At 36.2% G+C, this 25,748-nt stretch overlaps 1 protein-coding gene across 2 annotated transcripts; it reads left to right on the plus strand.

Moving 5' to 3' along the window:
• Positions 1 to 5: 5 nt before the first annotated feature.
• LOC149792536 (uncharacterized) lies at positions 6 to 24,431 on the plus strand. Of its 2 annotated transcripts, none has more exons than XM_089971172.1 (3): positions 6 to 103; positions 12,514 to 12,804; positions 15,366 to 24,431. In XM_089971172.1, the coding sequence occupies exons 2-3, from the start codon at positions 12,562 to 12,564 to the stop codon at positions 16,398 to 16,400; spliced, it is 1,278 nt and encodes a 425-aa protein (XP_089827298.1). In that variant the 5' UTR covers positions 6 to 103; positions 12,514 to 12,561; the 3' UTR covers positions 16,401 to 24,431. The 2 variants fall into 2 exon arrangements, with proteins under 2 accessions (XP_089827298.1, XP_089827300.1); XM_089971174.1 differs by lacking the exon at positions 6 to 103 and adding an exon at positions 235 to 269.
• Positions 24,432 to 25,748: the final 1,317 nt, after the last annotated feature.

Below are 25,748 nucleotides of genomic sequence, written 5' to 3' on the forward strand. Positions count from 1 at the left end.
TTGGCGAGCGAGGTTTGCAGCGTCCAGAGTCAAGAAATTCTACTTCCAAAAAACCCTCCAACTTTTTGTAATGTCTCCTTAGAAGATAAATACAATTCGGAAAGTATGATATTTAAAGACATATTTTTTAAGAAATTTATATGTATGAGCATAAAGGAAGGTTATTACGAAAGCAAAATGATGTGCTAATGAGAAAATAATTGCTTTATAATTGCACCACAGAGGGCGCTATTAGCGGATTCAGAGGCAAGAATCATTAGTTAATGCAGGTGATGATTGTCGTGGATGGAAATCTGCTGATTGTAATAAGTATCATGTCATCTTCCTTATTATTTCTGTTTAGATTCATAACGTCTTGAAACCTATACCAAAACAAGGTTTTATTGTTTCGCCAAGTTGGAAATAATCAGGACTACAGTAGTCTCATCTGAGGCATCATGTTTTCATGTGTGGTTATCATTATTATTAATTATTATTATTATTATGTTTGTACCTCGATGGCCGCCAAGATGTTGATCTTGGGGCATATGATAGGCAGCCACAACCCCATAAGCCAACTCATACTGTTTGCCAGCGACTACAAGGTATGTAAACATTCCTACCCACTGTAAGAGTCCTTTTTTAATCCAGTCGACACACTTTCAGTTCACTCTACCATCTTCAGGTATAGATAATCCTTTTTAGATATTGCAGGATTCTGAAAGTTGCAATGCAGGACTGCTGCCTTGAAAAAGTTGCAACCTCAGCTCTAAAACTTGCAGTCTAAAATACTGATACCTTTCTTTCTCCCCAGCATTAATTTATAACACAATAAATGTATTGGTTTCACAATTATGCATGTCTTCAGATCATTAATGCTCATTCATTGTGAAATTTTTAATATTATAAGAAACAAAAAAAAATTAAGGCAGTTGATCTTAAGAATTTTGATTGTGATGTCACAACTATAAAAATTGTAAATTTTTATTTTGCCATTCTGCAGAATTGCTCAGAGCTTCGTTTAGTCCATCCCAGCATACATAGCTGGTTAGAACTTCTGAAATGCCCCCTCCAAATGTTTTGGGTACCTTAAGGCGTTTTATGAGTCAGTAATTTTGTGGAGGTTTTTTATATTTTCCCACATGGTCAAGCTTAATATCATGAGGCCAAAGTTCAGTACTCCCGTCTTTTCAGACAAGTGATTGTTGGGTGAGTTTTTCTTCCTTATCCCCTCAAGACTATTTACTAGTGACCTATACCCTGAGGTCTACAGTATTAGTTGTCCCTGTTTTGTCCAATATTTATATCTGTTTGTACTCTAATTTGGTTGGGCTTACATCAGATTTTTATCGTTGTCTATCATGGTTTTGTGGTGCATGTATGTGCTTCCACTCTCTCCCTTTATCTCTTATTTTATAGATGTCCATTATGGATCTTTTTGTTTTTCTTTTCTTTTTTGTTATGGTTGTTATTGAGATTTTTTAAACAATTTGTAAAGTATGGTAAATAGATATACTGGATTCATATTAATGTCAGTGATATGTCACTACATTCATAGAAGGTATCCTTCAAATCCTCATCAAAATTTAATTTGTTATAGCTCTTTCTATTTATGTCTAATTTGTCATCTGCTTCCTTTGATCTTCTTTTCTTCTCCAGACCTTCTTCATTCTCCTCTTTCATTCCCAATCCCTCCCTCTTTTGTTCTTCTTCTTTTTCAGTACATTTGTGGATTTCCTTGTTGCTTTCATCTTTGGTCTTGTTCTCTTCCGTTTCAGTCATGCATTCCGTGAAGGGTTCTTGTTCTTGTTTATTACATGCACTTGTTGGATTTGGTTTTGCTGTTGCCTCTGCTGCTGTTTATAGTCTGCCTTCCTTACATCTGTTAGTTTGACTATATCCTTGCCTTGTGCGTTCCCTTCCTCTATAGTTGGTTGTTGGTTATTACTGCCAATTCCATGTTGCTGTTGTTGTTGTCTCTCAGGAACCCCATATGTTTTTACTTCTTTGCGTTGAGAGTCATCTTTCTATCCTTCTGTTTCCTTTACTTTGTCTAATATGTGACCACCCTTAACCCTTGTTGCTCCAAGTTATTTCTGCCTTGTTGCTGCTGCTGCAGTTACTGTTGGCATTTGTTTGCTTTTTGTTGATGTCTTTACAGTTCCTGCTGGTTCTGTTGTGCCACTTGTTGCTGTTGCTATTTTCCTTTTTGTTGCTGTTGGTTCTTATTTGCTTGAAAACCGCTCCGATGGCCTAGTGGTTAGAGCATCAGTTTCGGATGCTGGAGGTCATGGGTTCGATCCCCGGCTGAGTCATACTAAAAACTTACAAAAATGGTACTAACAGCTGCCTCGCTTGGCACTCAGCATTAAGAGATTAGTGTTAGGACTGGTCGGCGTGGTGTCATGATAATGTGACTGGGTGGGACATCATGCTACATGTCTGCGGCATGATGCCCCAGTGGTAGACATCACTATAAACTGTCACACTGCAGACATTGTAGCGATATGACTGAAAAATTGTTAAAGCTACATTAAAAATCCAGATCACACACACACACACACACTCTTATTTGCTTGATGATCATTTTCCCTCTTTATTGCTGTCTATCATTGTAAATATCAGCACAGTTAACTGATCAACACATTTTCCCACAAAGCAGGTGGCTGAAACAGGACCGGCAAATCTTTGAATGTTCCCGCGCACCTATTACATGCGTACGGAGGACTCCCGCCTCAGTGATTTTCTGCGTCCCAGATCAAAAATTGGCATCCAAATACGCGTAATTAAGTGTTTTCAAGATCTCTGAAATTAATTCTTATTTAGAACTTGCAAATTTCAAAATATGGATTATATTTTTATGGGCATTAATCACCATTTTCGATGATTAAACGAGAAATGTATCAAGGTTTAATTTATCAATTCTTATCGTAATTTTTTCATGTTCAGCATATTTTAAAGATATTTTAAATATATTTTCTCTGGAAAAAATCGGGAGCCAAGATGGACACTGCGTTACAAGCGGGATCGCGAGTTATCCGGGCGCGAGTTATCGAGGGAGTGGTGTATTTTGTTTCTGTCTCTTCTGCTATCTTTAATTGTTATCTCACTCTCATGTGTTTGTCCCTCTTACATTTTCCTCTTGTCTTATGGCTTCAGACATTTTTGTGGCACATGCCCTGGGTTTCCACAGTGTTTACATTTTCTATATTTCTTCATTCTTATTTTCTAATCTCCTGTTTCCATTTATAAACAGGCTTTAGGGGTGGATGCCCATTTTAGCATTTGTTACTTTGATTTTGAATTTCCTTTCAAAATGTTCTACCATAGCTGCCAAAGGTATCTCGTATGGCAGTCCACTATATGTAATCCTTCCATCATTTTCTTTATTTTTCTCAGAATAGGTAATGGTTCCTTGATGTTGACAGTTTCACCTCCCTATAATCAATTTCCCATGTGGAATTATCGGTTTGGGTTCTCTTTGGTCTTGGAATGTATCCCATTAAACCTTTCCTATTTAATGCTTCCATTAGTTTTACAAAGTCCTTATTCCTCAGCTCCAAGGCTACCATAACCATTGGTATTGATGGTCTTCGATCAAGAGATATTTCAGACATATCAATTTCTTGAGTATCTTCTTAGTAGGAATGGTCGTTCTGCTGTCTCAATCCTCATTGTTCTAAAGTGTTATATATATTTGATTTAATTATATATGATTTAATATATATTTATTTCAGTTTAACTGTTTGTCAATTTTAAATTGTTTTTTTTATATATTTTTCTATACCTGTTAATGTAATGTAAATTTATTCTCTAGATTCTTTCAAAATTTTTAGCAAGCATCGTAAACAAGTTCTATTTTATTTTAAAATGATTGGTGATGTCGAGGTCATGATGGGATTTCAGGTTTAAGATGTAAACAATGTTTTTATTTTTTTTATTTCTTAGAGTAAAATGATTGGTTTTTGTCATGGTCACATCGGTGTACATAACCTATAACAGGTACTTGCTTTCTATAAGTTTCCAGAAGATGATCACATAACCTCTTCTTTACATTTAGAATATGATTTAACCCATGTTTTGGAGAATCAATCAGTAGAAGCTGGACTGTTAAACTGTTAGTTGTATGTTGTGTTGTTTCAAGTTATTTCAAGTTACTTGGTTTGGAGTTATTTCAAATTACTTGGATTCAAAAGGATTCATTCTGTTATTTTTCTGGAAAATACATGTGCTAACGTAATATTGTGGAACAAGGACAGTTTTTATAAAAACTGTATTCAACTGTCAGTAACCAGAGTGATAATTCGTATTTCTACAAGGAACTGTAGACTTCAACACTACAGATTGCAGCATACATCCACGTCTTCATCTTGGATTCTTCGTCGGGATTTGATCTTGAAATCAGCTAATTATTTTGTTATTAGGACTACTAAAATTTTATTCTTGGATAATTCGCAGATTATTTTGGATTTGATTCTATAAAACCATAAGTTCATATTTTTCATTTTTACAGAATTTTTTCAGGGAAATAAATTATTGTATTTTTTCAAAGCTTGTTGTTTTCACATTTTCTTGTTTTTTCCGTTTATTCAAGCCTAAACAAGTGACGTAAGAAAATAATTCTCCAATTCCTTGCTATTTGCCATGTTCCAGTTGCATGTGCTACATGTGGTTGTCAGGTTTAAGTTTTCACAAAGAATTTAAATTTAAGTTATTATTGCTATATAATTTCTAATATTTCTTGACCATTAAAGCATACCGGTAATGTATAATCTCCAATGAGTCTTTGGAATCTTCTCTAAACTGTGGACTTGTGTATGTGTGATTTGGATTTTTAAAATAGCTTTAACAATTTTTCAGTCATATTGCTTCGATGTCTGCAGTGTGGCAGTTTATAGTGATGTCTAGCACTGGGGCATCATGCCGCAGACATATAGCATGATGTCCCACCCAGTCAAATTATCCTGACACCAGGCTGACCAGTCCAAACACTAACCTCTCAATGCTGAGGGCCAAGCACTGCAGCTGTTAGTACCATTTTTTAAAAGTCTTTGGTATGACTCAGCCAGGGATCAAAATCAAACCCACGACATCCCACAACCGTGGCGGATGCTCTAACCACTTGGGCGCCGGAGCGGTCCCTGTGATCGTACTTTGCAATGTAAGATAACTGATGTATAATTTGACTTGATTTCATGGCATTCATGAATTAAATCCCCCTCCCCCCTTATGGCAAGCTTCACAAAGTACATCGCCTTCAATCAGGATTTCAGACATTTATTTTTGCCGTGCTTTACACGCTTGTAGTGAATTGCTTCCTAAATCCCAAGAATGACCACTGAATGCTGTTGATTTTTTCTTGACAAGCAAACTAGGATATCCATTCCCATCAATGAAAATTACATGAGTCAACACTTGGCATTAATGTACCGTATATATGAGCATTAATTACTATCGTTAAATTAAAAGACAGAATGAAGAAACATATCACAAAGCATATGTGCCCCCCCCCTCAACTAATTCAGAATAAATGTGTTATTAAGTAAGCCGTGTTATGTTCATATACAAGTTAACAATAAGGAAATCAGGTGGGCTATAAAATGTGGGAAATAGTTATCACATGTATAGTAGCTTGAGGGCATTGTTTATTTGTAAATAAATTTCTAGTGCTTTCACTCACTGTAGAACAGGCAATTTCTTTGAAGTATGTCGAAGAGGCTTGAGTCTAACCTTTAGCTATTGTGCAGTTTGGGCACATGGAGAAACAGCATGTCCTTTTAGAATTTTACATGTATTGGACCCGAAAAATCAGTGAATATTTAGTGAAAATGATGCTTAAATATGCCGCAAAAAAACTTGCCATGGTAGGTCCCAATCTGCGTGTATTCGGATTCAATCTCCCAACTTGGTTTTTGAAAAAAAAATTTTTTTGCATGATGCACTAGAATAACTGTGGTGTTAACTAAATTTATTCAATGACTATTTGAATTCTTTGGAAACCTTTCTGTACAGTTGAAACTTCAACACAGAAGGGTCATTTTTTATTGGAACGTATTCAGATTTCTTGGAACTATTGGAATTTAAAAGACTTTTAGGAAATACAAATTCCTTCACCTTGCTGCATGTTAATTTAATTCTTTCACTCCTATATTTTGAGAAATTATTTTCAATTATGCAAAACTTGTTTGTTTTGCTATTTCTTGTTGCATAGTTTAAGTCCCTGGAGTCGTAAGATGGGATTGATGGCAAAAGTAAAAGATCAATGAGCAAAATTGACATATTACTTACCCTGCCTGGATTCATGTTTGGTGACACATTCGTTCTTCAAAATATTATTCCAGTTGTAAATGAATTGACGACTTGTGCCTTGATACATATATCACAGAGCATCTTTTTTGACTTTTTATTATATCTCAGCCACGGATGATCAGGTTTTCAGCTGTCGAGAAATATTCGGTAACTTTTGACCCATTCATCATGATGTGATGTTGCACTTGCAGCATTACAACCATCACTACATGTAGATGATATTGGACTGTCAGGTATAACATCAGGTTCAGAGACTGTGTTGTCTGATGAATTTGCACTAAATCCAAATGCTGTTGATTTTGTTAATTTACTCTTATGATGTGACAATGAACATGCAACAGTAAACTTTTGTTTACTCATGATAAAGTTGCACTGTTGACAGTTTATAATTCTGATTGAGATTTTTTCCATTTGCTTTGTATTTATACGCAGCAATCGTTACTTTAAAGGTATTCAGTTTGCTCAGAAGTTTCAGCAAAACTATTTTATTGGTACATTTAAAAAACAACAGAAGATTAGCCGTTTTTCAATTAATTGTATCTGTTTCTTTTTGCGTCTTAAGAGGTCGGTCGATTGTCAGTATAGTCCAGTAGCATGACTGAGTGTATCACAGCATACAGTACTCAGGCCAGATTTCAACATAAGCAGATTATGATGTGACAAAAATGCACTGTAAAGATGGGTTTGTCAATACAAACAAAGGATTTGTTTATTTAACAGATAGATTCCAGTGCATTGTGCATCTAAGTTTGTGGCTTCCTTTTGTGGTCTCTTTGAATGTCTCCACTTTAAATCCATGATTGTATGTACAAATTAAACAGCCAAAACGTTATTGCCAAAACATCGACAGATGGTATATTTTGTCGCCAATAAAAGAAAAAAAATTGCAATTTGCGACATTGGCGAAGCCCATGATGATCCCTAATTCACAGTGTTACTCTAAATTTCAATTCTAAGTACCATTAGACCTAAATGACAAATCTTTTTGTCAGATAATGTAGAGTGCACGACTAAGTTTAAAGGTCGCTGGGTAGCTATGTGCACATGAATACTGCTATTGTGAATTGATGACTGTAGTTTTTAGTTTATTTTGGAAGAAAGTATAAATTCAGTTACGTTGTTTCTTGTAATGTCTTTTATTATCAAGCCTGGGGTAGTTAAACAAAATGATCATATAATAAAAAGGTTGCTGCTTTTGTATGGGAAAATATGAACTTGTTTTTGTGAAAAATACTGCACTCTGCAAGGTCGTGCAGTATTTTTCAGAAATACTCATTCATATTTACCCATACAAATGCAGTAACCTATAATTACCACATCATTGCTTAAGAGGTACAATCACTTGGATTTACATGTATATGTTAATTCTCACATTGAATGTGGCATCGCTAGGAAACAAGCAGATGATGGGGATTAATTACAGTGCACATTACACAACATTGCAGATCAGTTTTAGTCACTGATAATGACAATAAAATGTCTATAAGTACAGTATTTATATGTACTTTTAAATGATGTGTTTCTTAACACAACCTTAGACTAGTTGTTGTTGTAGGTTTAATGCCATTTTTCAGCACACAATAGTCTATACATGGTGGTCAGTATTAATGGTGGAGGAAGAACCCAGGAAAACCCCAGAAAGAACCACCAACCCACGAGTAGCTACTGGCAAGCTTTCTCACATACCCATATTGGCTGAATCGGAGACTCAAACCCATGCAGACAGAGGTGAAATGGCAGTGATCCGTAATGGAGAGCGCTTTAGACCACTCGGCCACTCTATGCCCCACCTTTGACTTGTAACATTTTGTTTAAAAATAGAAACAGCATTTAAAGTTTGTATGCCACTGTGTAGTTCCTTAGTCATTGTAGATCTAACAAAAGCATCCCATGTACATATCAAGGCAGTACATCAAGATGCATTTGCTTTTTGTTCATCATGTACATACATGTAATGGTAAGAAATCACTATCCTCCTAAAGATGTTTTGCTGAAATTGATATATTCACATTTGTATGTCAGGAGGTAGTACCATACTTCCAAGCTCTGAAGCGTCAAGCTCATTTAAGATGCACCAAAATGGGTGGTATTACAAAAAAAGGTAGACAGAAGTAGCTCTGCAAGGATACCAAATAAGTGACCGCTCCGGTGGCCTAGTGGTTTGAGCATCCACCTCGGAAGCGGGAGATCTTGGGTTCGAACCTGGCAGAGTCATCCCTAAGACTTACAAAAATGGTACTAACAGCTACCTCGCTAGGTGCACAGCATTAAGAGGTTAGTGTTAAGAATGGTCGGCCTGGTGTCAGGATAATGTGACTGGGTGGGACATTATGCTATGTCTGCGGCATGATGCCCAATTGCTAGACATCACTATAAACTGCCACACTGCAGACATCGTAGCGATATGGCTTAAAAATTGTTAAAAGCTGTGTTAAAAATCCTAATTGCACAGACACACACCAAATAAATAATCAGATATAGCTCTGCAAGGATACCAAATAATCTGGACTTTCTGCTCGTATTACAAAAATAATATACAAATTCAAGTAAAAACAATTTTTGAGACCCAGTTTTTTTCACCAAAATTTTTCTCTTCAGAATCAGATTTTGTGTCCAGATTTTATACTTTTTGGCCTCAGCCCTAAGGAAGACCAGTCTAAGCTGCAGAGACACAGGCAAACCTTTGCAAAAAGTAGGATAAGTTGAAGATTGCAAGTAAAAAGTGGCCTGGACACACTTTTTCCTTCTGCACATGTGCAAGCGTAATAGCTAATGAAAAACAACATTTCTAACACAACTAGACAATAGGACAAACGGAAATCACTTGGATCCAGACTTTTTGGGATGTAATCAGAAGCTGTCCTCAAAATGTGTTTCCTATTCGTATTTCATGCAAAAATGACAACAATCTCCAGGGGTTAATGAGTTAATAAAGGCAGGGAGTGTTATAAAATTGTTGGCAGTTAGAGCAAGTACTATTGATAGGCTTAGCTAAACAAGAAAGAAATTCCCCTTGTGAAATTGGTCAGTATCATTTCAATGGTCACTCAGTTATGTGATGAAATTTGTTTTATCTGTGCCACAAAATGGCTAATTGAATTAAGCCTGAATTGTGTAACTCCGTTTCTAAGAGAAAGTGAATCAAGCAGACGACATGTTCAATTTCATTTTGTTTTTGTAATTGATTAAATTCCTTTACATGAACTTTACATAAGGCCACTCACGTTGTTCTGTTCTTTATCTCTGCTCAGATATCTTATTCCATCCACTCATTTCATATTTTATTTTATTGTTTACTCGATCCAGGCAATAACACCGTGGTCAATCATCTCCTAGATAATGATAACCAAAACAGTATAAGAAATGGTGATCTCACATCATCCCACCTGACAGCCTGAACTACTTGCAGCTTTCTTCAAATCAGCTATTTGTGTACACTATTATCTTATACACTGAGAACCAGTTTTTCTTGTTTTATTCTTGTATCCCATCTTTTATTAATTTTGACATCTAATGCTATTTTTCATTTGCTGTCATCATTTTGCATTTCTTCTTTTATTAATATACACCATTGTGCAGCTGTACATAATACCTAGTGAGATACTGATGCAGTATTAATACATGTCGAAAGAACTTGTTTGCATACGAATGTTGAGCATACCCCCATTTTTAAAAAAAAAATTCTCATGTAGACAAACCGCTGCTGTCTTGTGGTTATACCCACTCAGGGGAAAGGCTACAGGAGAAAATCCGGAGGCGGAGTCCCTAAGGCAGTCTGACATTAACTTAAATGTCATTCCAGCAACTCCTGTGATGCCGTTGGTGCCAGGCTGTATCGGCACTTGTCATTCCCTTTGAGGAACTAGACATACTGCCCACCCTGGAAGAGCTCAGAAAAGTCATTGATTACCTTGCTTGTGGGAAGGCTCCTGGGAGCGATGGCATCCTGCCTGAAGTCCTCAAGAATAGGAACTCAGCACTGCTCCAGCCCCTGCACATAATCCTCTGCCTGTCCCCTAGGATATGCGGGATGCCAACATATCACTTTGTGCAAGAACAAAGGAGGCATAGCGACTGCAGCAACTACCAGGGCATCTCCCTCCTTAGCATCATCAGAAAAGGCTTTCGCCCGTGTTGCCCTGGCACGCTTGCAGACCCTAGCCTCCCGTGTCTACCCAGAGTCCCAGTGTGGCTTCTGAGCAGGCCGGTCAACTGTAGACATGATCTTCTCACTATGCCAGCTGTGGGGGATGTGTCATGATTAGCGGATGCCCCTCTACATCGCCTTCATAGACCTGACAAAGGTATTTGACCTGGTCACTCGAAGCGGACTCTTCAGGCTCTTGCAGAAGATTGGCTGCCCCCCATGACTGCTCACTGTCATCATGTTGTTCCGCGAGAGCATGCATAGCACAGTGTGCTTCAATGGTGCAACATTGGAGGCCTTCCCAGTAAGCAGTGTAGTCAAGCATATGCTGACACTCTTTGCCACCTTCTTCTCCATGCTTCTCCAGTACACATTCAAGGAGTGCAGCGAGGGAGTGTACATCCATACCAGTGCTGTTGGCAAGCTGTGCAACATCGCCCTTCTCCGTGCTAAGACTAAAGTCATAGAGGTTCTCATCCGTGAATTGCTCTTCGCTGATGATGCAGCAGTTGGTATGCTGCCTCTTCCACGCCTGTAAGGAGTTTCAGTCTGAAGATAACATACATCATGGTGCAAGATCCAGGCCTCCCTCCCATCATCGCCTACGATTGGTACAACCTGTAATTTGTTGAGAACCATCTCCAGCTCGCTCTCCATTGATGCTGAGGTGAATGGCTGGATTGCCAAATCAGCAGCAGTCATGGTCAGACTGAAGCAGAGGGTATGGAACAACCCAAACCTCGCTGAGAAGACCAAACTGTGCATCTATCAGGCCTGCAATGCTCAGCACATTCCTCTACAGCAGCAAAGTATGGACCACCTGTGAGCCATGAGAGGAAACTCAACATCTTCCACCTGAGATGCCTGTGGCACATTCTGCACATCCAGTGGCAGGACAGAGTACTGAACACAGAGGTTCAGGAATGCGCCAACATGAACAGTGTGTTCGCCATTCTCTGAGAGGCGCCTTTGCTGGCTTGGCCATGTCATGAGAATGGACCCAGGCAACATTCCCAATGACCTGCTATACTGCAAGCTAGCCGAAGGCGCACGACTGACTGGACAGCCATGTCTGCATTACAAAGATATCTGCAAGAAGGACATGAAGATGGCCAACATCAGCGTCAGTGACTGGGAGAGCTGTGCTGATGACTGCTCCACCTGGTGCCTAGCTGTCAGACAGGGTGTTCAGAAAGCAGAATAAGCGAGAAACACAAATCTTGCCACAAAGAGAGCCAGGAGGAAGGCGAAACAACAGCCTCAACAAGCATCGACGTTCACCTGCAGCAAGTCACTCTAGGGTCGGACTCTTCAGCCACTTATGAAGGTGCAGATAGGACACCCAACCGGAAGCTACACCATCATCTCCCAAAGACGGACAGATGCAGAGACCCATTTTTTTATACTACCTGTTGACTTTATTTTCAAAACTCTTTAGCTACCTTCAGTACTTGCTTATAAGTCAAATCCAACTGCAAACTACACAGACGCAGATCTGTCGTCGCAAAATGTGCTGGAAGATCTGGGTCTATGCAGTTTGATATAAGTAATTAGTAGAACAAACAACATTGACCCTGATCAGCATGTGCATTATGCTATGGCAGATGAAGATCTTTGTTGTTTGAAGTTTAGACTAATAAGTGAGTATATACAGTACCTGTAGTGACATGCAGTGGGAGTCTGTACCAGTGACAAAGTTTGAATGGTTTGTCTTCACTGGTATTTTAAGTATCAAGAGAGTGGATTGAAAGGGAGCCTGTTGGTTTAAGAAATAACTAGTGCATCAGCAAATAATGTTTATCTGCCTTGTCATTACTGGCAGATAGTATGAAGTGGCCAGTCATGTATCCCCAGGATATCAAGTTGCCATCAGAACAAGATAATGATAATGATGATAATGATAATAATAATAATAATAATAGCCATTTAAAAAAAAAGAAAAGGAGTCTTTGTCAAGACTTGGATGGCAGGCCAACACTTTCTTGACAGTTATAATCATTCTTTTTAGTATTTTTTAAAACTTCTGCCTTGAATTGTTTTTCTTCTTCTAATGTATTATTTATGCATTTATTTTTCAGGTTTAGTTGATACAGAACTTAGCTGCTTTCAAGAGCAGTTTCTTGAAAATGGACCAGTGGTCAGCCAGAACGGATGATGGATCAGGGCTTAATTGTGAGTTTTGTGGCAAGACTTTTACATCGATGGCCGTAATGATGGAACATCGCAGAATTCACACTGGTGAGAGACCCTATGGCTGTGTTATCTGCAACAAGCGATTCACTCAGAAGGCACACCTCATCATTCATAAGCGTACTCATACTGGCGAGAAACCTTATGCTTGCCACATTTGCCACAAGAGATTTGCTCAGGTACCACAGCATTGTTAGAGACTGTCCAAAAGTCCTCAAACAATAGGAAAAAAAGTATATATTTTCCGCTTTCATTGGCAAAACAAGGAGAAAAGAATGACCTTAAAGGATTGAGACTTGTTGGATTGGTTAAACACACTGTATATACATGTTTATATGTCGAATCAAACTGTAAACAACAAAAGATCTTGCACCTGCAGACCTGGTTCTGCTTGTTCTACTGGTTACTCTTTACAGACTGCACAGACAACTGATTACTCCTAACAAACTGCACAGACTACTGATTACTCCTAACAAACTGCATTGACCCAGATCAGCATGCATATTATGAAATGGCAGATCTGGGTTCATACAGGTAGCAGTTGGACTGGTCTTATAAGCGAGTATATATAACAGCTATTCTTCTGTTTTGTCATTTTCTTCCACTTCTTCTTACTATTAAAATGTGTTCTATTACTATTATAAGATAGCTGAAGTCACTGCACCTATAGTCATTCTAACAACTTATCAAAATTGCCTGCTAAATTTCATCATCTTTTTGGGGCTCTTATCTTTTTCATCTTTATCACCTGTAATAATGAGAACCATGACATGATTGAAACTTAAATTAAAAATCATTGACATAACAGGAACCTTAGGTTGTTATTTTAAAGACGTATTTTTGCAGTGTGATTTGGTTTATTTGTAATGTAATGATAATAACTTGCACTGAAATAGTAAATTCTTTAACCAGTTTCCTGTAATGCACAAACTGAACCATAACTAGAAAATGACTCTTCTACAGAGTGTGAACTGGCAAGAATTACAGCATAATCAAAGCTTGTAGGTTCAAAGATATTTCCCATTTGCTTTTGCTGTTTTGTTTTATTCTGCTCGATTTGATGCAATAATCATTAACAAGCATCAAAATGTAAAAATTGTTTATCCCCAGCGTTAAAATTACTTGGATACAAAACTGGAAGATGCCTGAACTTAAAGCATTTATTATTTGTGTATGTTTATACAATATATGCAGGATGGGTTATGTATTGTTCACTCAGTCTGGTGGATATGGACTATGGGGCAAGGGATTAAGTGTCCACTGTAAATAGTAGATGTCCCCCAAGTCTGTTGGATCTGTTTAATCTAGTGGAACTCAGTCATGGATTTTATTGCAGGAGTAGCTGGTTTTATGCTACCCACTCTTGGATTTTATTGCTTTTCTTCAAATGCTCAGTACAAAGAACTGGTGCTATGTATATTTAATTTATTGTGTGCTTGACCTTTGTGCATGATTGAAGATGAATTTTTACATACCTGAATTGTCATGATTGCGATTGATGGTTGTGAATGGGAGTTTTGCCCACCTGTTTTTTTTTTTGGTCATGATTTTAAGTAGGAAACAAGCTGTTTACTATATTTTGAGTTCACAGATTAGTGGAATTTTCCATCAGAAATTTCGTTTCTCTAGAACAATGTATTGTGTCTTAGGTCAAGTAGGTATTTATATATAGAGGTTTGATAAACATTAATTTATTCCCATTTGATATCAGTCTTTGGGACTCTATGCTCAGATTTGGTAATTGTATTCAGGTATAATTTGAAAGGAATTATTATTTAAATTATTCATTGAAATTACAAAGTGCTGATTTGACATTTTGGACTAGAACACTATTTTGAGGATATTGAGAATTCATTCAAAGACATTATGGGCTGTATTTTTGTAGCACATAGGATTATTCAAAACTCTTTGAATTCATTCAGAACATTCTGTACTCTTGGATATTTGATGGGACATTTAGATTTATTTTTGATTTAATTCACAGTACTGTGTCTCTTAAATTTTCACTTTTTAAATTTGAGAAATAAATTATTTGTTCATTTCACAAAACTTGCTGGTTTCAATTTCTGTTACATTGTTTAAGACGTAGAATCATAACATAAGTAATTGCGTTTATATTGGACCATTGGACTATCTGTCCATGTCACTGTCATTGACCTAAGTATTCAGCAGGACAAAGTCTGGAATTCTTAAACTCTTTTCAGTCTGCTTACATAGAGGTCTGTCAAAATAAAGGTAATCTTGATCAGTGAGAAACTTGCTGCATGGTATGAGTGTTCAGTATTGCTTCTAGACAACTTAAAGGACTTGCCAATTTTTTTACTTACAGAGCACAAGCTATCAAACAATATTGACGGTTATGTTTTTTTTGTGTACCTTTTACAATGCATTGCAGATGCCTTCATGTGTGCTTCCAAAATTTGACTGCCAAGAGATGCAAGGGCACAGCCAAGAGAAAATACTGATAAATGATAGCAAGTCTGAGTCTGTGCTGTTTGCAGATGGTTGCTTCATTTGTGGAAAATTTGTTACCCAACCTTATAAGAATTACCCTTTATCGTATTGGTGCTTATTTTGACAGAAAGTAATTTTGTTCATTGAATATCAGTGGAACATGAAGTTCTTTCAATTTTTGTTCAGCTGCATTCTCTCCCTGGTCTATGTCAGTGTGAATTGTCTTTGAAATGGGACAAGTTAGCTTTTTGGTACATACCTACATTTTATTTTCCTTCTTTTCCAGTCCTCCCATCTAACCACTCACAAAAGGGTACACACAGGAGAAAAACCCTATTTCTGCCCAGTTTGCAATGCAGGATACAGTCGAAAACAGCGACTTGAGGCACACATGCTTCAGCATGCGCAGGAGGGAATTATGGGACAAGAGGGGGCCATGATTGGAGTAAGTTCCAGCGATAACAGTTTTTCACCCTTCTCTGCTCTAATGGAGAGTGGACTGCCAACAATGGTTAACCCTCAAGTGCCTCTGCATGAAGGTTATGGCATGGGAAGCCAGAGTACAGCATCTAGTCACAGACGTAAGCCATCAGTTGTCAAACAGTTGATACATACTAGGTCACAGAAGGATGGTAGTGACTTGGTAAACATTGATAATGAAACTGGTGATGCCATCGAAGGAGGCTTCAAAAAAGTTAAAACAGAGCCTCAAGATATTGATACTAATGGTCAAGAGGAAAATGAGACAGATGATGTCTTAGATAATTTAAATCAGTCATCACTGATGGAGGATGAGAGCATTCCAGATGGAAATCACTCCACACCTGAGGATAAGGATAAAGAAGTTGGATCTGGCATAGTAAGCACCTCGGACATGCATCATGGTTCTGGTGATGAGGGTGATGCAGCTAGTGTGACAAGTGATAGTAACCTGTCAAGTTCAGAACAGAGTATTCCAACAACAAATCAAAACCGAACAATGTTGTCACACCCACATACTAGCTCGAGTCGAATTACAAGATATAGTCAGAGATCTGGAAATAGAATTACTCCAAACTCAACACCTGAGCTTCCAGCAGTGCGGACAAATAATCGGATCTGTCTTGTAGATTTCACGGCAAATGATCTAACCACCCATCTCCTAACCAGGGATGATAGCTATCATTGTGATTTCTGTTGTATTATATTTCAGGATGCAGCAATGTATCACCTTCATCGTAGCATGCATGATAAAATGGACATTAGATGCTGCAATCTCTGTGGTCGAATGGCTCAAGACAAATACGACTTTTTGGCACATTTTCTCAGTGAACACAAATAATGTGCTTCAGCTGTTCTTAAATACCCCACATAAGTCTCCCCCTATATCATAGCATTTTGTTAATTATTATATCTGATTGAAACTGTCCAAAAGAAATGAATCACCCATTTATTTCCCCCAGCACGTCAGTTTTATTTTGATTCAGATTTACAATCAATTAGGATACAGAAAGTACCTTACACATGATGAAGTTCTGACATTGGTGATCCATTATTGCAACATTGCATTCATAATGATCTGTTCATTATTTCCAAAAGAAATTTCTAGCTAGATAAATAAAGTTTTGTCATAATATTTTAAATAATTGAGGAATATTTTCCCAGCAGTTGCTTTCAGCCATTATCGCCCATAGATATGCTGCATCTAAATTAATCGTGTACATGTACGTTTTTGTGAGGACAGATAGTGCTTGGTTCTTGATTTTTAGCTCTATTGATAATACGCCAGAAGAGCTTATGGGATGGTTGGTTGTCCATTAATTGTCTGTCCATCATCTTTTGTCTGGCATTTTTCAATCCAAGTTGCTACTACTTATGAACTACTTTGAGGATTACCATGAAATTTTACACACACGTTCATCCCATGGTCTGCAAAGATGCAGCCAGGGCACACGATTTTGCAAAATATGCACAACTTGTAAAAATTTATGAACTTGGAGAGCAGTGATGTGCACAAACTCCCACACATTAGTTTAAATTCACGCATATTCAGATGTACTCTGTGCAGCATACAGTATTTTATTTAACAGTTTGCGCTTAAAATACTTGTGACAGCATCATAAATCACATCAATCGAGGTATCATAGATCTTGTCACTGCATCATAAATCACATCAATCGAGATATCATAGATCTTGTCATTGCATCTGTCTTTTTTCAGGTAGGCAACTGTTTGCACATCTGGGTTCTTCATTTGAGATGAATGGTTGTTAACCTAAATTTGATTGGCACATGTGGCCCTGTAACATGCAATATGTCTTAGTTGAACCTTGTATCAAGTAAGTTTTACAAATGCATGTTGAAAATTTGGGCTTCCTAGAAAACTACAAATGTCTGATTCCCAGTGCACCTCATCTTCAGATGACAATTCGTTCAGCAAATGTGGTTGATGATAGTTTTGTTGACAGTGATCTTTAAAGTTATGAAGTATATCAGAATATTGAAGCTGGGAAAGTACCATTGAGTGATTATGACCCCAAGTCTGATGTACATGCCACATTGACAAAAATAGATGATATACAAGTCAGCCTCCATTTCAGCAGTAGTATTTTAATAATGTGGAACAGACATAGTTATCAAACCTAAATAATGCAGACAATTTGAGAGCAGAGCGCAGTTTTCATTTATTTTCTCAAACAATTTAGCTGGATCATGTGCTACAAAATTATATAGCCCTATAATGGTCATGATAAACTGAATACGGTAAATAAGAATTTTTAAAAAAATATACTTATTGGATCATCTATCTGAATAAGCAAACTATGTCATTGATAGAACTAACAACATAAATACAATTACTGGCATTATGACTCTAGGTCTTAAACAGTGTAACAGAAAGTGAAGCCAGCAAGTGTTGTGAAAATAATTTATTTCTCTTATTTACAAAGTGAAAATTTAAGAGACACAGAATTAAATCCAAAATAATCCTAAATGACCTATTACAAACCCAGAAGTACAGAATGTTCAGAATGAATCTGAATAGTTTTGAAAACAGTCCAGAATGTCTTTTAATGAATTCTCAATAACCTTAAAGTAGTCTTCTAGTCCAGAATATCACTCAGCACTTTGTAATTCCAATGAATAATTTCAATAAATAATACCTCTCAAATTATGTATGAATACAAATTCAAACTCTGATCATAGATTCCCAAAGACTGATATGAAACAGGAATGAATAAATATTTATCAAACCTCTATATATAAATACCCACTTGACCTATGATACAACAGGCCGTGTAACGCACCAGAAAATCTGGGTCTGTGCAGTTTGTTTGGATTAATCAGTAGAACAAACAACATAGACCCTGATCTGTATCCTATAGCATATCAGGGTCATTGTTGTTTGTAGTTTGACTTGTATTGTAAACAAGTACAGTATATATAGTAAAATAATATTTTATGATATTTGTATGAGAAAATGTTCTTTGTTCTATTTTGCATGAAAAGTCAGAAATCTGACATTTTTTGTTCTTTGGGATGTTTTTTGTTGTCCTGGATCTGATAGATACAAAACAATTCCAAATCTTTCGATGACTTTATAGTCATTTGACTGGCCGACATTTTAATTGTAAGCTTAAATGTTAGGGTTTAAATATATCGTCTTTGTCTTTCCATTCTCACTGCTGAAATAAACATTACTGTGGCAGGTGCTTTGTTAGTACTGACTACCATCTTTTTGTCTAACCTGCATAAGCAAAATACATTGTAGTCACTTTTCTGGCAGTGTTTGTGGCAGGGACAGCGTTAACGGTATTTCAGTTTTGCATCAAAGTTTATCGAAGGTCAAAAAACAGTTGTAATGCTGACAGTCTTAAGGACACAGGTGAGACACTAGGTTCCATGTAACTTGTTTTTTGTTCTTTATTGTATGTCAAGTTGATAACTATACATGTTCATGTAGTAAGGAGTTTATTGTACAATATAAATAATTTATATGCCACAAGCTGCTTGCAGGTAAAGTTGATGTTATTCAATTCAGTAATGGTATTTTTTGCTATAATTATCTTTCTAGGCAATTTTTCACTTGGCTGATTATGGACCAGAAGAACTTATGGAATGGCTTGTTGTCTAGCGACTGTCACCCATTCGTCTGTTGTATGTCAGGCCATCATCTTTTTTCCAGCATCTATCCATCCATTAGTGTAAGTTTGTTATCACTGCTCCTAAACTGATTGAAGGATTGAAACTTTACTGAAATTTTCATCCCAGGTTTAGCTAGCCTTAAATGAAAAGACAATTGTTGTTTGATTGTCAGTATCATAAATCTTACAGGTGCTTCTATTTTATCGACTGTCATCAAAATTCAGAGGTACAAATAATATCCATGTAATTTTTTTGAACCTGGAGTCTTGAGTCAAGACTAGGATTGCAGGCCAACACAATATTGTCATGTAAACTTTCTTGACACTTACAAGTGTGGTTTTAACCAAAAGATTTATGGTGTCTAATTGGTTCAAAGATAATGGTGCTGATCTGACATACAGTGTGGCCACTATGGCAGTCATTTTGAAAATCTTGTTCTTACTACTGCTTCTGAACAGAAAGTCATATTTATATATGATTTTCACCAGAAGATTAGGATATTGATCATAAATGAAAATGCTTACAGTCAGACTGCCAATATGGCCTACATGGCAACCATCTTGAAAGTCTTATCAATCCACCTCTTCTTATGATGTCTAGTTGACCGTAAATCAAAATGGTTAAAATCTGACCTTCTTCTTTAAAATCTTAGTATTGCTACTTGTTTTAGAAAGAAGGTCGTATCAACATGGAATTTTCAATAAAAGACTTCTTATGATGTCTAGTTGACCGTAAATCAAAATGGTTAAAATCTGACCTTCTCCTTTAAAATCTTAGTATTGCTACTCGTTTTAGAAAGAAGGTCTTATCAACATGGAATTTTCAATAAAAGACTTCTTATGAGGTATAGTTGGCCCTAAATAAAAATTCTGCTGATCTGACATCCAGTATGGCCACCATGGCTTCTTTCTGCTATTCCTAAATAGATGGTCACATCTGCATGTGGCTTTCATCCCAATGTTTGTGGGATTTGGATTTTTAAAGTAGCTTTAAAAAAAATCAATCACATCACTATGATGTCTGCAGTGTGGCAGTTTATAGTGATGGGGCATCATGTCACAGACATATAGCATAATGTCCCACCCAGTCACATTATCTTGACACCAGGCTGACCAGTCCTAACACTAACCTCTTAATGCTGAGCGCCTCGCGAGGCAGCTGTTAGTACCATTTTTATAAGTTTATGGTATGACTCGGCCGTGGTTCAAACCTGCGACCTCCCACATCCGAGGCAGATACTCTAACCACTAAGTCACCGGAGCAGTCAATGAAAATTGTACCATTCTTACAGCCAATATTGCTGCCATGATGTTCATCTTAAAAATCTTATTGTTTCTCCTTATAATGCAGTCTAGATTGTCCTAAATGAAAATGGGGCCTATTGCATGTCCAAAATGGCTGTAACAGGCCAATTTGAAATTGTTATTATGCTTGAATGTTAGAGATGATTTCATTACTCTTAGAAATTAAAAAGGAGAACCAGTCTGATTTTGGATTCCCAGAGAAAAATGATGATGGATTTCATCCATATTGGATAAGTTAGTAAGCAAGGGGATGTTTACGTGAAACTTGCAGGCAGTAGTGTTTTAAATGATCTTGCCAGCTACCAGGATAAACCCCAGAAATAATTCTCCAAACTGACTGTCATTTAGAATCCTTGTTAAATCTTCATACCCTCCAGAATTTGAATTATTCAGATTACTGATGTCAGTCATGAAAGTAAATGTTTTTAGTTCAGTTTATTTTCAAATCAGAATTGTTGTTTTCAACAAAACATTTTACTGTGTCCCTGGATATCAAATTCGTTGTTTTACATGATTATTTTCATGGTTCTGTTTTTACTATTTCACGCATACTTAAATAAAAGGGGTCCTTTTGTCCTGACAATTGTTTCCATTGAGTTTTAAATTCTTGGTTTGTAGTAACCATGAATTACAATTAAATAGATGACTTTCTCATTGTTATCTCCCTGATAACTGAAAAGGTGGTAATTGTATTTGAGTGTCATTGATCCATTAGATCCCACAGAGCGAAATGAATGAATTAATGAATGAACAAATGTTTTATACGAAAGAAATTGTTTTTTATTTGGGGTATTTTCCTATGTCAGTTATTTTATAAAATACAGGTACAGTGGTCAAAGCTATTGAAGAGAAATTATATCCTGAACCCGCAACTTTGTCATCAAAATGATATATTTACTTAATGTGTTTGACCACTCCAGTGGTCAGAGCGTCCACCTCGGAAGCGGGAGGTCATGGGTTTCAGACCCTAGCCGAGTCATACCAAAGACTTTAAAAAATGGTACTAACAGCTACCTTGCTTGGCACTCAGCGTTAAGAGGTTAATGTTAGGACTGGTCATCCTGGTGTCAGGATAATGTGACTGGGTGGGACATCATGGTACGTGTCTGAAGCATGATGCCCCAGTGCATGACATCATTATAAACTGCCACACTGCAGACATCGTAGCGATATGACTGAATTGTTTTAAAAAGTTACATTAATAATCCTAGTCACACACTTAATGTGTTTAAAAAAGTAATGACTTTTATGATTTCCGTTACATAGTTTTAACAAACCTAGGTAACGATTTTCATCTTTGGTATTGTAAATATTTTTTGGGTACGGTTAATAATCTGATTCATTCATTTTGTGGTTATGCCAAGAAATACACAAAACATGGAAGACTAAATTGATATAAATACTGATAAATGAGTAAGTAATAAGTAGAAGAATTAAGAAATGGAAAAATGGAACAAATTAACAATAATGAAATGCATGAAAATTAGAGATAATGAGGAATATTATCAAATACACCAAAAGAAAGGAACAAAAGAATAACTGACCATTACAGGAGTAAAATAAGATCATTTAGAAACCTTGCTTGGTTTATTCACAAAAAATATTTCATTTTAAAACTAACTTTCTTACTGGAGTAAAACCATAAAAGGAAATACAATTGCAACATATAAGTTGAATGAACAGCTGACACAGTAGAATAAAGGTTTTATTAGACCAAGCTGTAAAAAAATTATCTTTGCTGGTGGCCCTCAGGCATGCATGTTATAAACTTTGAACATTGCTGACAAGTCAGTAATCTCCCCTAATTCGATGATTTAGAAATAATAAGACAGGTTTACATTTTATTTCAACTGCTGCATGAGGATTTTGTTTTATCCTTGTGCATTCATTGCTTACCATATGTTTATTTTTACATAGGCAATCATTAATAATTTAATAATTTAAAAATAATTTGAATATTCTTGTTTCCAGGGGCTTTGTTGGCGGAGCTATGACTAAAGGAAAATTTAAATGATGTAATATCAGTAAAAAAGTTTCATAAACATTGTATTCCTTTTTTTAACACTGAATTTAAATTAAAAAGATTTTAATTGCAATCTTTACATGCAGATACTCTGTTGATGGAAATATAGTGTTCTCTTTAAAAAAATTAAAAGAACAAAAATTCATGTTTATTTTAAGGTTAAAAAAAGATGATTATATGTATTACAGAAGCTGAGAGTTATGCTAGTGTTTGGCATATTTAGATTTTTATGGCAATTTTTACCATACCATACAGAGGAAGATAGACCTTAGTGCTTTCCCCAAGGACACACCAAAGTAGCTGACTCAAGATGGCATTACATTTTTTATGCTCCACCAATAGAGCTGACATCGATTCCAGCATATTTGGAGTATTTTAGAGTGATGTCTATTCGATTCCAGCATATTTGGAGTATTTCAGAGTGATGTCTATTTGATTCCAGCATATTTGGAGTATTTCAGAGTGATGTCTATGTTAAACATTACTTTCGAACATTTTAACATTGCAAAAACTTATATTCAAGAGCCAAGTTGGAGATTGAAATTGAAAAAGTGATCTCTTTATCTGGCTTTTTAGATTCTTTACTTTTTGTGGTTTTTTGGGGGTTTTTTTTCCAACCCATTCAAACAAGGAGAATTACTATTGAACTAAACTGGCTGTACATCAATGTACAGTCTTTCTTCTGCAAAAATGATACAAATTTTATAGTATTAGCTCTCATATTTTCGGGTTTTTATTCTTGAAAAGTTTTTCTTCTTTTTGTTTCTAATTACATGTATAATACATATGATTTTATGTATAATTATATGTATATGATATTTATTTTTTGAAGTTATTATTACATTTAATTTTCCAAGATGATGGTTGAATTCATTTAAACTGTAAAAATTTTAACAGCTGTTTTATGTAAATCTGTGGTACACAATACCCAGGAAAGGCAGTGTTTAAAAGAATATCTGCCAGTGTACTCAGAGCAATATGTATATAGGAAAAATAATGCTAACTTATAAATTGCATCTATCATTGACTATTATTGTGCTGACAAGCTCAGCCAATCAGATACATTGTAGCATCTTCTTTGGGTCCCAACTATGTCAATCAGATCTCTACTGACCTACATGAAGATCTGACAGCACCTGCTTAGGTGTTGTGTTTTTGGTGACCTATGTTATTACCATAATTGCTAATTTTATCAGCCATCAGATGAATTCTTATACCTTAGAGTTAGGGAGACTGCAATATGGCTGAGGAGCATCAATGTGTGCCAAACGATTCACTTTCAAACTTCTGAAAGCTGCACTTCCATTGGCTTATTCAAAGGTCACTAGAACATGATCCCAAAGCAGTTGCTGTCAGTGCCGAATCCCCAGGACAATGGAGATCGGATTGTAATCAGACTGCCAAGTATGTTTTACTGGAAAAAAGCAACAATTTCATCTTTTATTTTGCATTATTTATATCTTGATGTATTGTTCTAATTCATTTTTGTTGATTTTAATTAGTGTTCTAGTCTTTACATTTTGTTTTCATACATGGCTAAGTGTAAACAAGCATTATTTATGTTTATGTTGTAATCTCTATATCACCACAAGTATTTAACTCCGTTTTTAGTAGTACAAATTGGAGTATTTGTAAATTATGTGAGGATAAGTGTACTTATACTGGTAAGTTGTATGGTACTTAGTCATTTTACTAGTGTATTAAGTTTATTACTGCAATAAGATTTTCATGCCAGTTTTGTGCATAATTCTGTCATTTCATTATTAATGCCCCCACTATCAATAGCAGGAAGGGAAATGCTTTTACCTTGCCATTTGACCATTCACTGTTTCCAAAGCAAGAGATAATAAGTAAATTAATAAATAATATAAAACTGAATCAGTTCATTAAAATGCTGGAATGAATTTGTGTTACCTTTTATATGATTGAAGATATTCTGATTCAAAGTCTGTTAAAACTTGAGAGTTCAGTCTCAAATAGGGTGCCATCTGACAGATACCACATTGCCTGATACCAGAATAGTAATTTTTAAGACCCCCACTGTGATGTCAGAAGGGGACGTATTCTTTGCTTCTGTCCATCCATACATCTTGATGTCCAATCCAGATACATCTTTTTGCAATAGAAATGTTTTGACTTGGAACCATTATGCTCATGAGCAAAATTCCAGGTCAATACAGATATATTTTAATGTTGTACATGTTTAAAAACTTTCTGGACTTTGTTAACATGAATAAGCACAGACCACTTGAGGTTTAGAATAAAAATTTGGTTGGAGACATTTGTATTCATATGTAGATAACCTGATTACATTTTCACACCGTTAAGGATTTTTATTTTTTTTATTTTATTTTATTTTTGGGGGTTTTTTTTGGACCCACTTTTCACAAATATGCACAGTTTAGCACAATGAAACGAGATAGGTAAATAAAAAAATTGTGTATGTATGTCTATACGCTATTATAGTGACATGATTTGATTTTCAACATTTCTAGTTTTGAATATATTTGAAATTGAACTTTTGGTCTGCAGTAGGTACATGCATGTGTTTCAAACAGATCTAGTTACCATTTTGTGACTCTCCTGAGAACTTTTATAAGGCCACATTTTTGCAGCAGATGGGATGTCCTTATTAGAGGGGGAAGCCATACAGTACATGTATATTATTTAGCCCCTCAGTGTAATGTATGGTACCTTCAGAGCTGCCTTTGTCTTTAAACTGTACCATACGGCACTTTCTTACAACTATAAGAACAACCTACAGTGGTTAATATATTGGGCTAAGTTGGGTATTTAAAGTGGAGGAATCAGGAGTAGCTATTAACAAGCAGCTGCCTAGTTGACAGATATTGTCTCTAAAACAAGTTTGATATTGGTTCTGTGTGTCTTGTCAGCCATCCATCTGTCCATCGTTACTGCTACTGATCCTAAGCTGTTTAAATGCTTGCGTTGAAAGTTTACAAACACATTCATGTCATGGTCTACTTGGTCTTAAATAAAAATGTTTCTGCTTGGATATCCAGTAAGACTGCTAGAACAGTCATCTTGAAAATTTCGCTATTTCTTCTCCTAAATGGATGGTCATATTGACATGGGGTTTTCACAAAAAGACTTTTTATGATATGTGGGTGATCCTAAATTCAATTGGTGCAGGTCTGATGTCCAATATGATAACCATAGTGACCATCTTGGAATTCTTTTTATTGCTGCTTCTGAATGGA

This window comes from Sinohyriopsis cumingii, chromosome 9 (assembly GCF_028554795.1).
Source record: "Sinohyriopsis cumingii isolate HCF-2022 chromosome 9, ASM2855479v2, whole genome shotgun sequence".
NCBI classification, from domain to species: domain Eukaryota; kingdom Metazoa; phylum Mollusca; class Bivalvia; order Unionida; family Unionidae; genus Sinohyriopsis; species Sinohyriopsis cumingii.

Excerpts from the sequence above, each read along its gene's own strand:
- LOC149792536 (XM_089971172.1), top strand. The coding sequence starts at position 12,562 with ATGGACCAGTGGTCAGCCAGAACGGATGATGGATCAGGGCTTAATTGT. Across the intron at positions 12,805-15,365 it reads GCCACAAGAGATTTGCTCAG|TCCTCCCATCTAACCACTCA; the intron begins GTACCACAGCAT and ends CTTCTTTTCCAG.